The sequence below is a fragment of the Athene noctua genome, chromosome 7 (assembly GCF_965140245.1).
Source record: "Athene noctua chromosome 7, bAthNoc1.hap1.1, whole genome shotgun sequence".
Classification (NCBI taxonomy): Eukaryota; Metazoa; Chordata; class Aves; order Strigiformes; family Strigidae; genus Athene; species Athene noctua.
The window spans coordinates 1507817-1522076 of record NC_134043.1 but is presented as its reverse complement, the minus strand read 5'-3'; the positions used below and the strand labels follow the sequence as shown (position 1 = coordinate 1522076).

General features: G+C 48.0%; 1 protein-coding gene across 4 annotated transcripts in view; it reads left to right on the top strand.

The window, feature by feature from the left end:
* The window catches only part of GALNT13 (polypeptide N-acetylgalactosaminyltransferase 13), a 151058-nt gene that overhangs the window by 113933 nt on the left and 22865 nt on the right, over positions 1–14260 (top strand). For all 4 annotated transcript variants that reach the window (XM_074910394.1, XM_074910393.1, XM_074910392.1 and 1 more), the window contains exons 10-11: positions 2626–2765; positions 6276–6374. In XM_074910394.1, coding sequence (XP_074766495.1) covers positions 2626–2765; positions 6276–6374 — 239 coding nt within the window. The remainder of the gene's footprint in view (positions 1–2625; positions 2766–6275; positions 6375–14260) is intronic.

Sequence of the window (14260 nt, the reverse complement as noted above, 5' to 3'; positions counted from 1 at the left end):
TACTGAATTTCTTTAAAAATTGATATCGTCTTGTGCTTTAGGGCGTGATTTCCAAGCAGAATATGCTGATATCCTTGGAGCTTCACCCTATGATAATTTCAAAATAAGATCCCATAAATAATGGAAAGCAGAAGATGATGGAAATGCAGCATGGATTTCAGATATAAATCTGGGAGTGTCTTTCAAATTATTTTAGCCGAGTGCTGGCAGTTACTAATGCTGTGCCTACCACTGTTTCTTTGGATGATGCCTCTCATCTGGAATTAGATAAAATTGGGCTATGGAGAATATTTAACATGCATTTTGGTTTTTGGTTATCTTAAAAACTGATGTTGGCCGAGTGCCTTAAGACTGGCCTTCATGTTTCTTTCTGTGATGCACGGTTCCTTCCTGAGCTGTCCCCTTCTTGGAGTGTGTCGGTATTGGAGAGGATGTTGCAGGTTACTGGTTCAGTATTATTTTAAACCCTGAAAGTCATATGCACACCTGCAAAAGTCAGCTGGGAAAGAGAGTAGAAAATGGAGATGGTGTTTTCCTGTTACACTTTCTTCATATAGTAAGTTAAAAGGTTGAATAGATCATAGAACCATAGGCAACTGGTTTGGGTTGGAAGGGACCTCAGAGCCCATGCAGTGCCACCCCCTGCCCCGGGCAGGGCCACCTTCCACCAGCCCAGGTTGCCCAAAGCCCCGTCCAACCTGGCCTTGAGCCCTTCCAGGGAGGGGGCAGCCACAGCTGCTCTGGGCAGCCTGTGCCAGGGCCTCACCCCCCTCACAGGGGAGAATTTCTGCCTTAGATCTGACCTAAATCTCCCCTCTGTCAGTTTAACCCCGTTCCCCCTCGTCCTATCCCTCCCCCTGATGACGAGTCCCTCCCCCTGTTCCCGCAGCCCCTTTCAGCCCTGGGGGCCGCTCTAAGGTCTCCCCGGAGCCTTCTCTCCTCCAGCTGAACCCCCCAACTCTCCCAGCCTGTCCTCACAGGGGGGCTCCAGCCCCCCCAGCATCTCCGTGGCCTCCTCTGGCCCCGCTGGAGCAGGTCCGTGTCCTTCTGCTGTTGGTGCCCCCGAGCTGGATCCAGCCCTGCAGGGGGGTCTCCCAGAGTGGAGCAGAGGGGGAGAATCCCCCCCTCGCCCTGTGCCCACCCTGCTCTGGGTGCAGCTGAATGACAGTGACGTCTTCCTTTCTTTGGCACTAAAATCCTATGTCTGACACTTCTCCTCCACGTGCTGGATTTCCTCCCAAGGAGCCGTGGGGAAGGCCCAGCGCTGCGCCTGCTCGCGGGGAGCCGGGGTGCCCACTGGGGTCCCAGCAGCACTGGCCTCTGCGCCCGCTCCTCGGGGGGGAAATGGCCCTTGGCTGGAGCGGGCGTGAGGCAGCGCCTGACCCTGCGTTCCACGGACGGGCTGGAGAGCGAATGCTGCATCTCAGAGACTTTGAGGCTTTGAAAACTTACAAGTTCCTTATTCACGCACTTGTGACATGGATTTTACATCAGCCTTTATCTTGGACCGCGTCTGTCAGCAGAGCTGCCGTGCTGCGGTGGCGAGGGCTACGCCGCGACTTCGTGGCCCACGCGCAGCCGTCGCTGGTCTCAGTCGCTCTCCTCTGCCTGGGACCCGCAGCCATGTCTGTGTCCTCCCACTTCTCTTTCTCCTTTCCTGGTTCATACTTCCAGCATCAACAGATAAATAAGTTGCTTGAGTAGCTACCACAAGTCTTGAAAGCCCCATATACTCTTTTAATGTCAGTAAGAGTAGCGTGTACAGGGGGGATTTCTAACTGATTTTCCCTCTCCTTGATGATGAGTCATTTGTTTTTTATTTTCTTCGTGGCCCATATTTCTGATTTGTGGCCCATGCACCGCTCCTGATGGCCAGCAGGATGCTGCTGGCCCTGGTCTCTGCTGTGTCTCCGCGGTGCCACCGGAGACGGTGACAACTGAACTGTGCCATGGTGTGCCACCTTCTCCGAGCCTTGTGTGGGGTAGGGGCGGTGGGTCCTGCGCAGGAGTTGGCTCCTGTCCACCAGTGGGAAACCTGCCACCTTGTTCCCCCTTCCCTGCCTTATGCCAGGAGACATGTAATTTTGGAGTAGCGGTAACGAGGATGATCACCACGCTGTGAGGGGTGCCAGGGGAGGGAGGGAGCAGTGGGGTTCCTCAGGGTGGAGAACGTGTCCTTCCTGATGAAATCACCCAAGGGGTGACTGGGGTTCCGTCAGTGAAATAGCCATGCCTCGGCTGCGTTGGTTCTCTTCAGAAGAGAGTGCTGGAAAACACCAGCAAGGTGCTTTGGAAAAAAAAATGGTTTGTGAAAATGTAAACAGATTTCTTCGTTATTTTGGTATATGAACAAATCAAAGAGTTTAGTGGTCCTGCCTTTCTGGATTGATAAATTACCTGAAAAGAAAAACTGTAATATTCCAAGCATTTCAATTTGCTAAATTAATGATTTAATCCTTTTAAAGATCGACGGTGTAGCAGCTGCACGTGTATTCACATACCCCTCTACCATAACTCCAGTGAATGGATATTGATAAATCATGACGGCTCTGGAAGGATCTGTGATTTATGTTTTACAGCTTGACAAAAACTGTGCTTTGATCATCTGTTCTCTAACGATTCCAGGTGTGGTTAAGGTGGATTATGGCGATGTATCTGTCAGAAAAGCGCTAAGAGAGAACCTGAAGTGTAAACCCTTCTCGTGGTACTTGGAAAACATCTACCCCGACTCCCAGATTCCGCGGCGCTATTACTCGCTTGGTGAGGTACGAACCATTTCCTCGGGCTGAATTAGAGCAGTGAGCGCACGGTGCACACGGAGGAGTCGCTGAGGAGGTGAAGTGGGTTTGCAGAAAGGAATAAAGTGCTTGTGTGCAATCCCTGTATCTTACTTCTCTTTATTTGGAGCAGGTTATACTTCCTCTAAATCTTTCACAAGGGGGCATTGTTATTCTCAATGGGGATGCTCATTAAAAATTTATTTTTTAAATCGAGTAGCGTTTTGGGAAAGTGAAGCTTGTGACTAATATTTGGCAATAATTCAGTAATATGCAGCAGCTGAAGGGAACTTTCCGTCATCACTTACATATAGAGTAGAAAAAGCTTTTTTCATTTTGCTTTTTATTTTTAAAGAACTGTGGTTGTTCGTTGATGTGGTGTTTTCTAGCGAGGCTGCCTAGAGCTGAGTATCACAGCTATTCCTAATAATCTGATGGTTCTAGTGCCACCAAGAACCAACATCTCTTTAAAATTCAGATAATTCACTGCTAAAAATATTCTATTGAATTGTACCTATGCTGACTTTTAAAAGCTCTTGAATAGTTTGATTTGAAGGTAGCTACAGATAGAATAGCAGTCAAACGAGCAAATGGCTTTTATATATCCAGGAAAGTAATTTACTATTGAAACTTGCAATTGTGGTGAAAAATAAAAGCCACAGTAGGGTTTCCAGTTTAACTATGACAAAATAAAGTGAAACATGGTTTTACAGCTGGGAAAGAACTCATCTAACAAGTGTCAAATAATAAGGTTTTGTACACTATTGTCAGACTGGAAATAAAAGTATGAGAAAGTAATAAAATAGTTATTAAAAACACCTTATTTTTACCAACACGGCCCCAGTTTCTATGGAAACAGCAGTTCAGGCAGGATCTGTGAATTAAAACCCATACTTGACTATTAGAGCTGCCGACTGCCAGTTGAGCAGTAAAGTGGATTTTTAGACCTGAAGCTCAGGTACCAGCAGCAGCAGTACCGGGCAGTTTTTAAAGCACCAGCAGTGGCTTTCTCAGTCACGTTCCTCTCTTTCAGCCGAGATTTAGTCTCAGGTAAGACAAACGGTGTCACTAGTCGGCACAGGTTCCGCCGTGCGCCCGGCTGCTCCGCGAGGGCCTCCAGGTGGCCGGGCCCGGGGTGTCCGCGCTCCCCTCGCTCAGATCCCAGGGAAGATGCTGCTCAGCGGCGCTCTGACGGGAGCCCGGGGCTTGCTGGCTGCCAAGAATCAGCTTCGGCGGTAAAGCTGAGAAAATTATTCTGCAGCACAGCGCAATCTGAATGTAATGAGCATTCAGCCAGCGTTGGCTTCAACCTGTGGGCCTCCAATTACATTGTGCGAGTGCGTGTTTTGTTCTTTTGTAGTATAAACAGTGATAAAAAGAGTGAATAATTTTGACAGGCTTGGGATAATCATCCTTAATTTACTTATAACCTGCTGCAGGTGTGACTTGAAATTGGACCAAGTCCATGCGTGGTTCACTTGCACCGCCCCCAGCACGTTAGAAATAATAATCAGCATTGTATCAATTTAATTTGGGGTTTATATGGCTGCTGCACAACTCATTTATCTACACCTGTTGCTTTTAAAAATGAAGTGTGCAGTTTTTAAATGAAATTCTGAAAATGTGGAGTTCTGTGGAACTGAAGTTCATAAGTACTTTATGAAGTTTATTCATACACTTAATAGGCAGATCCTGAAGGTTGCCAAGCCTTTATTTGCAACTAAATTTTCTGTTCTGTTAGAACATAACTTATACACAGTGACTCCCTTCGATTTGAAGTTCCTAGATGGATGAAAATATGCCTCAGAATGAGCTTTAAATGTGCAAAATCTGGTGAACAGTGAATATGCTTTTTTACATTTTAATCATGTAACGCTGAAAGTGACTGCAGAGTAAACTCAACACAAGAATTATTTTGTAAACCTGACATAATAATCACAGGTGAGTTTTCAAGTCATTTTTTATTTTAGTCCTCTGTTTTAATGCAAAAAAAAAAAAAAAAAGAAATGACCTTTCTGCTGCTGGTGATGCCCAGGCTGGGCACGTGCAGGAGGTTACACCAGGAAGCCACATGCTGCTGTAGCCACCTCAAGCAGTTTATTTTCACCGGGCTCTAACGAAGAGCCTAAGGCAGCTGGACAGTGGTGGGAAGTGGTGAAAACCAGCGGTCTGGTTGTCAGCTGGCACCTGGGGGCTGAACCCCCTGGCCTGCAGCCTTCCTCCCGACTCGGGCAGCCCTTGGAGGATGAAGCAGTGGAGAGCCTCAGCCCGGAGCTGGTGTGGATTCTGTCTGGGGGTTAACGAGGTCGGAGCAGATGACGAAGTGACGCCGTGAGCTTTGCCGAGCAGCTCTTGCCCGGGTCGTTAATCAGATCGCGCCATCCCGTTTTCCTGGAGATAAGCTGGCTCTGGTGGCATTTTTGGTTTCCGACTGGCTGCCGTGCCTGTTGAGCCTCAGAAGGCGGTGCTGGGGACTGCAGGGCCGAGAGCTGTGCTAAATGCAACGGAAACGCTGCAGGCCAGAGTCTGGCAAGATCTACCCAAGGAGCGAGGGCTGGAGATGCGTTTTTGCTTTGCAGGCGTTAGTAGGAAAATCCCCACGAGGTGTTGAGAGTGGGGTGAGACGCGTTTGTAGGGCTGTGCTGGCAGATCTGCGAGGGGGGCTCAGATCGCGGCTGTTGGTGCCCAGGCCGGGGTTGGGACAGGCTGGACGCACACGCTGTCCTGGAGCCTTCACAGGGACCGCGGCCTCTCCCGCTTCTCCTCTCGTACAAACCTGAAGTTGGCTGACTGCGTTTATACTCAGCCCTTTTCCTGGATAAGTGTATATTCTAAAAAGGGGAGCGATGCTCTGCTGCTCCCTATTGCTTCTTGCTCCGATGGTCTTTGTTGCACGAGCGGCGCTGGAGGAGCCCGTCCCGTCCCGGAGCTGCCGCCTCCTCCCCGGCTGCGTTGCTGGTTTGTTTAAGCAGAGATGTTCACTGTGTGTTCTTCTCTGAGGACGGATAGATTCTGAAGGGAAAGTTTGATTTAAAAACTTTTTAAAAGCATGTAATTAGTCACAGAGCCATCAACAGCCTCTGCTCTGAAAGTCAGACGTCAGACACTGCTCACACTCAGTTTTTTTCTCTTGGAGTAGAGTCAGCCCTGCTGGAAAAAAAAAAAAAAAATTCCTATCTTGGGCAAACCATTAGTTTTGCATTGTTTAGAAGTAAAAGCGTATTATATTTGTTAAAACAACACAAGGCATTGAATGAGATTTTCCTTGAATGCTGTTCATACTTAATATGTAATTTAAAATCTCATTATACTCTTGGTAATTATTTTCATTTTCTTTTGGGAGTGTGACATATTTACAAATTGCAAGTTAAAATATATTCATAGAGTTGAGCGCACAGATAATGTACTTTCTCCTACAGTGATGTAATTTTTTTCTGCACAAATATGGCATTTACAGGCATTCTTTTCAAGGGACGTTTCATCTCTTTCTTTCTTCAGATCAGGAACGTGGAAACCAACCAGTGTTTAGACAACATGGGCCGCAAGGAGAATGAAAAAGTGGGCATTTTCAACTGCCACGGCATGGGAGGAAATCAGGTAAAAGAAAAAAAAAATAAAAAAAAAAATGTATACAATAATTGCTTCAGTCTGGTGCCGTGTAACCACGGGCACAGGCACTAGCAGGAGAACCTGACTGGAATTGCCCCAGAGCAGTGCGGGAGCTGCAGGTTCACCCGTCAGCGTTTCTGCCCTGCTGCAGAAAACGGGGGGCAGTAACAGCGGGGGCTCGGTGGGTGCACCCCCTGTCCTGGGTGCCCTCTGCCCTGTCGGGATGGAACCAGGATTCCCGCAGCAGTCCTCAGTTAACGCGGCTCAAAGGTAGATGTGTCAGTTCACTGTAAGAAACAATAGCAGCAATTAGCAAACACCTTAATGGAATTTTTAAAGTATGTGGGATTTTGAGCTTAAGAGCTTTAGGAGTACTCAGAAAGCCATTTTCTCAAGTAACAGCTGCAAATGTTGAGAATATATCTGTACATATGTAGATCTGTTGGAGTGTCTGAGTGAATATATGGAATAATTCCTGCTGTTTAGAGTGCAGAGAAATGCATTTAAAGTTTCAGATACTAACATTAGAAAATTTGATAATGAATTGTAATTTCTTTTTTGGTGTTGGGGGAAAAAATCTTTTTGAAAATCATAGAATCCCAGAGTGGTCTGGATGGGAAGGGACCTCAGAGCCCATGCAGTGGCACCCCCTGCCCCGGGCAGAGCCACCTTCCACCAGCCCAGGTTGCCCAAAGCCCCGTCCAACCTGGCCTTGAGCCCTTCCAGGGAGGGGGCAGCCACAGCTTCTCTGGGCAGCCTGTGCCAGGGCCTCACCCCCCTCACAGGGGAGAATTTCTGCCTTAGATCTCATCTAAATCTCCCCTCTCAGTTTAAACCCATTTCCCCTCATCCTATCCCTCCCCCCTTTCCTGCAGCCCCTTTCAATCCTGGAAGGAAAATGAAATGGGAAAGAATCTACATGATTTGTGGCTTGAATTCATCCATTTCTAAAATGTATATATGAAAGATAAACACGCAGAATATTCATTCGAGTTGAGTTTTTTCCCTTAGTGGAAATTGAAACAGTGGGGGCGTGGGGTGTTTCACTTGTGTCTTGGGTATGTTTGAAAGGGAGTGATAAGGTAAATGGCAATCGTTTAACTCATTGTACCACTGATGACTGTACCTGCTCTCTGTATAAATAACAGTAAACTTTGCATATTCTAATGCCTCGAATTCAAATGAGCAGAGCTGATTCATTGGATTTAGTTGGGTTCTGCAATGTAAACCTGTAATTAGGGGACTTTTACCCCGGGATGCTGGAGCGTGTGGCACCGAGCGGTGTGTGGCTGCCCGTGGGGAGGGCTGCTCTTGCCATTAATTCTTCCCACTTTCTCAAATTAAAGACTCCAGGTGCCTTCATTCAGCCTCTGACACCCCCCAGAGCAGAGGGCTGCGCTTGCCTCACCCGTTGCAATTAAATTCCCTGGAGATCCCCCAGCAGGACCTTAGGTTTGTGCTGGTGTCTCTCCCCAGGAAGGTCTTTGGACCATATACCTGCCAGATCACATTTGATAAGCGTGGCTTTTCCTAGTGCCACATCTGCTGAAAAAAAAGATGAGAAGATGCAGGACTTTAGGGCAAATTCCTGTGTTTCTTTCGGAGGTAAGGTTGTCCATCATATTTATCCCAAACTTCACTGTCTTTCTAAACTTGACTTAGGAGGTGGAAGCTTTAGCGTTTTAAGAAGACTGCCCGTGATCAGGGTTGAACATTCTCTTTACACCTGAGGTGTTTGGTGTTTCCCCTTCCTTGCACACACGGCAGAAAGACCCTTCTCTTTTAGTGGAAAGAGGAGAAAAATCCTCGATGACTGTCAGGTCTCCAAACCCTCAGTTCCTCTGAAGAACCAGGTGTGAGGTTAGGAGGACTGTAAGGCTCTGAGATAAAGACAGATGGGTTCTGGATGTATATATGGGCCCTATAGCCTAAAAAATCCTAATAACTACTAAGTATAACCCTTCTTTCTGAGCCTTCCGAAGCCAACATATCTTAAATCTAAAGAAATTTTGGCTCCAGTCTCCTTTATACCTCCTCACGACAACCAGAAACAGCAGGTAAGTCTGTTGTTTGCACCTGCACACTTAACTCTTAATTAAGAGACTCTGCTCCCTGGCATTTACCTGAACAAAGAGCAATATCTGTGATGTGGTGGAGGTTTTCCCAGGAATACCTGACCTACGTGCAGAACATTATTCATCCTTTAGTGCTCGTACACAACGCTCATTAAAAGTTACCTTTATTAAATTCTGTTCTAATGAGAAATTAGAACTGAGCTAAGACATGTAGATGCTGGGGGCGGGGGGGTTGTATGGTTACAGAAATAGCTGAGGAACAAAACTACTTCAGAATGAAAATGGAGCAGGAATAATACCTAGCTCATTAGAGCCCAGCAAGATGCATGGGCGCGATCCAGCTTGAGGCAAGGGCAAATATCTCACAGCTATCAAAGTGTTTGGAAGGACTTGAGGATAACGAGATTCTAAAAATACAAATTTCTTTAAGAAATTAAGAAAATGAAATATGTTAACTGAGTCCCTTCATGTAGAGAACTGCTTTCAGAGTATAAATCTGGGGGATTTGTTGTTACGTTGGCGTGGACATTTCAGACTGTCCTGACTCGGTTAGGATCTGGTGACTTATTAATGATCTTTAAAATAAATACTATGAATTTCCTAATGCAGTTCAAAGCAATCTTAGAACTGTTTTCATTGCTCTGTCTGGAGGGAAAAAAAAAACGCAAAACCTGTCCTCAAATCAGCCGCAGTGGGGATACGGCTTTAGGGGCCAGAATCCCAGGTTTGTGCTTCTGTCTCCTGGGGTGGGGGCAGCCTGTTAACTTGTTTCAGGAATGATGTTTTTCAGGAGGAAAGTCCCCTGGGGTTGACTTCTGATTAAAGAGAGAACTGACCACATGTGAATCGTGGAAAAAACTATTATCCAGACTCAGACAGAGGGGGAGGACCCCTCAATCTCACGCCTCTTGGGTTCTTTTCCCCACATCTGACTTCTGGTTTTGGGGTATTTTGAAGGAAATCTGTTCCTTTCGATGGCCTGGTAGAGGGTGAAACAGTCGTCTGCTTTTCCTGCCTACAGTCGCCCTGATGGCTTTTACTGCGTTACCATGGGAATGTCATCTGTTACCGCCGTTAGTGGGAGCGTCGGGCCTCTGCTCATAACAATCATCAGATCCTAGGGTTCCACATGGCCAGGAGGGGGATGTTATTAAAAAAGGAGGGTTGGGGCAGGTCGGCAATCACCGTGCAGGCGTGGGGCTGTGCTGGGAGAGCGGGGCAGCGAGCGTGGGTCAGCGGCCGCTCTCCCCTCGCCTGCCGCAGAGCCAACGAACCACAAACACGTGGCCATTTCTTATTTTTCTCCTGTTCAACACCCTGTGCCTTTTCTCCTGTCCAGAGCTTTGCTTGTGCTGGGTATAGCGATGAATCTGCTTTTTGGCGGCAGAAATGTCACCAGGAAAGTAGCAAGCACACCTTCACAGAGCCCCGAGGAGGGTCCTGGGCTGCTCCCCGCTGAGCCGGGGTGGCCCCGCGGTCCCTCCTGTGCTGTCACACGCTGCCATCCCATCTCAAGTCTCTCCCGTCGTGCCCCAGAGAGCAGCCTAGGGGGGTAGGAGCGTTTTGTTGGCAGGGCAGAGGTCAGCCTCGCTGTCAGAGCACGCTCCCTGCCTTTCCTTAGCCAGGAGGCTGGCTGATGCAAAGCCGACTGCGAGCCTGACAAGAGCAGTAGCTGAAAGGGGCTGCTTTGTCCTTCTCAGATGTTTCTTCTCGAGAAATAGTGTGGTGGTTCTCCAGAACAGCAGAGCAAAGCGCGGCTGTGACCCACAGGTTATTTCTCAGTGCCCTGTGCTGTGACAGCAGCCCTGCAGCTCCTGCTCGGAGCCCTGGCCGAGGCTGCTCTGGGGCATTTGTCACTCTTTTACATCCTGCGCCAATCCCCTGAGCACAGAGGGATGTGCTGGCACGTGGAAGAAACTTCGTTCAAGACCTCTCCGCAGGCAGCTCAGTGCTCAATTTCTGACCACCCGGGCCGTCGGCATCTTGTGTGCGTGGCCGCTCCGCACGGGAGGAGGATATTTTGGAAAGGCCGTTGCGGTTCCTGCGGGACGGGGAGTGTTCTGTGGGGATTCAGTCTGAACCACTGTGGCGTTGCATCAGCCAGGGGTTTGCTCCCTGGGAGCTTACCTGGGGCAGCAGGGTGAGATCAGAATGGAGATAATGTTTTATATCTTTTAGTAAATGTGCAGGGGGAACACGCGTCCCTTCTGGCAATGTTTTATACCAAAAGTTGAGATTCAGTACTCACTGACAGTTCAAAAAAAGCCCAGTGCACTCAATAAGGGTTGTTAGAGGGTTGTTTTTTCCCCAGTTAGCTCTAAATAATGGGTCTTTCAGAAACTGTTCTGTTCCACAGCGTTTCCATTTTTCTCCCATTCGCAGTAAATGTGTATATTTTCAAATGCCTTTCAAACATGAGCACTTTCTCTGGAGTGGTATGTAGAAAAATAATTTATAAACTCTCACCCTGTAAGAATTTATCGCTATGCTATGATAATTTGCTTACTACTGGGAATGGATAGAAATGTGTGAGCTGTCTGGCTCGTGAGGTGTTTCTGTAATGGAAGGCTGCCCTTTTCGGTAGGTTAGAAAGAGTAACTTTTCCTGTGTTAATATTGCTGCCAGGTCAGGGGGAGAGAGGGGGGCAAGAGGTAGAGATCCTGAGGGCACGCAGGGGGCACTGGCTGCAGATGCCAGCAGAGCTGTTGAGCCCAGCTCGCGGGAGGCTAATGCCGGAGTCACAGTTTGCATTTTTAGTTAGTGAATTCATCAGCTGTTCAGCAAGTCCTCTAACAGCAGCTTGTGCACAGGATTGAGCAGAACAAAACCTTTAGCTACAATAAGACGTTTATTCATGTGACTGCTGTGAGTTATGGACAAAAAGAGTTGAGCAGCACTTGTACAGCTGATCTCAAACCCAATAACCTCCTTAGGTCACGGGGTGAGGAACCACAGCACTCATTGCAGACTTTCTGAGCTTAATGTGTTGATTTTATTAATTGTAATATCTTAGGAAAATACTAGATTTCCTTTTACAGAATCACAGAATCATCGAGGTTGGAAAAGCCCTTGAAGATCCTCTAGTCCAACCATTGACCTCACACTGACTGTTCCCAACTCCACCATAAGGGGATACCAGAATGTAGCTTATCCCTTCTTCGCTCTTTCTGCCTTTTTCACCTTTTCCAATCTCCTGTTTCCCTAACGTGGCTTTCTGGCTAGCTTTTCATCTTCTAAACAGACCCATTATGAATAGAACTAGTTATTGCTTACATTATGTTAGTCCGTTTTGCTGAGATACGATTCCCCTTGCAGACTTTACATCATTCTTATGCATTGAGGTGATAAACCTTTGGGGCAGGAACTGTCTAATACTCTGGATTTGCTCAGGATGCATCACAATGGAGCTCTCGGTGATCTTCAGCACCGTTATAATAACTGTGATTAATAGGGAACAAAGGAGCCATGCCTGCATGGTAAATAACAGTATCTTTTATTTAGCACAATCAGAATGAAAATAATGCCTTCTTTTTAGAGCCTATGGAAAAACTGAATTGCTGCTTCTTTAAATTGGCAGAAATAGTCACCAGGGAACGTGGGAAGACTAATATTAGGTGTGTAACGTTGCAGTAATGAAGCCTGGGTGGATGAAATGCAGAATCTGAGTGTTTGCTGTACCTGCTAAAACATGTGAATTTGGCTCGGCACAACGAGCGCTGTGACACCCCAGGAGCAGTGATGGCTTTTTGTGGCAGGTCTGTAGGTAGCCATCCTTTCTGAAGTGACAGCTATCTGAAAAAAAACCCTCTGAAAACCAAAAACACCGATCCAAAACAAAACACAACACAGGGGAAAAAAAAAGCACAATCCCCCCTGCTCCTGCGGAGCCAAAAATCAGTTGTTTTGCAGTTTCTGTGCCAAGTGCTGAACACACCTGAAACCCCTGTAGAATAATGGTCGTTTAGAAAAGGACAGAGGATTCCGTGGGGGGGGAGAAAGGACTCGCGATGAGGAGGGTGGGCTGGCGAGGAGGAAGGTGTGCTGGTGATGAGGAAGGTGGGCTGGTGAGGAGGAAGGTGGGCTGGTGATGAGGAAGGTGGGCTGGTGATGAGGAAGGTGGGCTGGCGAGGAGGAAGGTGGGCTGGCGATGAGGAAGGTGTGCTGGTGATGAGGAAAGTGGGCTGGCGAGGAGGAAGGTGTGCTGGCGAGGAGGAAGGTGTGCTGGCAAGGAGGAAGGTGGGCTGGTGATGAGGAAGGTGTGCTGGTGATGAGGAAGGTGGGCTGGTGATGAGGAAGGTGTGCTGGTGATGAGGAAGGTGTGCTGGCGAGGAGGAAGGTGTGCTGGCGAGGAGGAAGGTGTGCTGGTGAGGAGGAAGGTGGGCTGGCGAGGAGGAAGGTGGGCTGGCGAGGAGGAAGGTGGGCTGGTGATGAGGAAGGTGGGCTGGTGATGAGGAAGGTGGGCTGCCCTCAGCACGGAGGGCTGCTGCCAGGGTTTCCCGGTGCAGGGTGCTGGGTGTAATACAGCCGAGTTCCTCAGCAGCCCCTGGACACCTCGCTAAACCAGGTAGATGCTGCCAACCACTTCTTTTTTTTTTTTCCCTTCTATTTTAGTTGATTTTTATTGTGTTGACTGTTGAGCCTAGTTCCCGTGACTTCAGTCTCTGGTAGCTGGTGGTAATGACAGTCTTTCTCTGAATTACAGCAGTTCTCTCCTCAGGGCTGAGCACCAGGATAAGTGAATCTGGTGGTTAGAGGTTGAGAACAAGTTTTATAGGAACTTTCCAAAACGTGGTAGTCACCTCTGGCTTGGCCGTGCTGGTGTCATTCACAGGTTTAGATGACTCTGTGCGTTGGGATGAGTTGTTTCTGTGGCATTAAAGATCATGGCATAACCTCTTTTTTAGGAATAAATCCAATCTCTACTTCCAGAGTGGCCCCAGGAAGACTTGTGAGCTACTCAGGGGCTCCGAGCTCGGCACATCTTCAGGTCATCCTATAAACTGAAGATTTGCCTTTAATATGCCGTTAAAGATCTTGGCATAGCCTTTTTTTTAGGAGTAAATCCAATCCCTACTTCCAGAGTGGTCCCAGGGAAACTCCTGAGCAATTCAGGGGCTCCGAGCTCAGCACATCTTCAGGTCATCCAAAACCTGAAGACTGGCCCTTGATTAAATTTAGGTGGGATGGGCTGTCTTGGTGGGTTTGTGACGTTTGATTTTAAATATCTTCCTCCAGAGTGAAGTGAGACGGTTAGAGTAGCAAAAAGGAAAACCCGTTCTGAATCATCTGGAATGAAAATGGGGCTGGGCATGTCCGGTCCCGAAGGCTCCGGGTGGAGGGCTGGGTCTCCGGAGGAGCTGCCCCAGAAGCTGCTGTTCTCTCCCAGAGCGGGTCCGGGCCCGCAGCGGGGGCTCTGCAGGAGCTTCTGGGGGGCTGAAGAAAGCAAACGTGCGTTTCTTTTCACCTCATGAGATTGCGTGTTACACAAGTAGGAATGAAAATCAGATTTTTAATTTTTTTTTTTTTTTTTCTTTTCCTAAGGAGCTGAAATTTGTACAGTGGTGTGTTGGAACCGGGTATTTTTTTTCCTCCAAGGAGTTAATGCCGTTGTTCCCTGGCGAGGGGTGGGCTTGCCTGTGGAGCACTCAAAGTCCTCTTTGGTGGAAGCACTGACCCTCCTGCCCGAGCTGGGAGGTGCCTTTTCTCCGTGGCTGCTCTGGGCTTGTTCGGGTGTAAAATGCTTCAGTGATAGCTGACCTTGTGGAAGGTGGGAGTCCAGTGGACAGGAAAATACCGAAG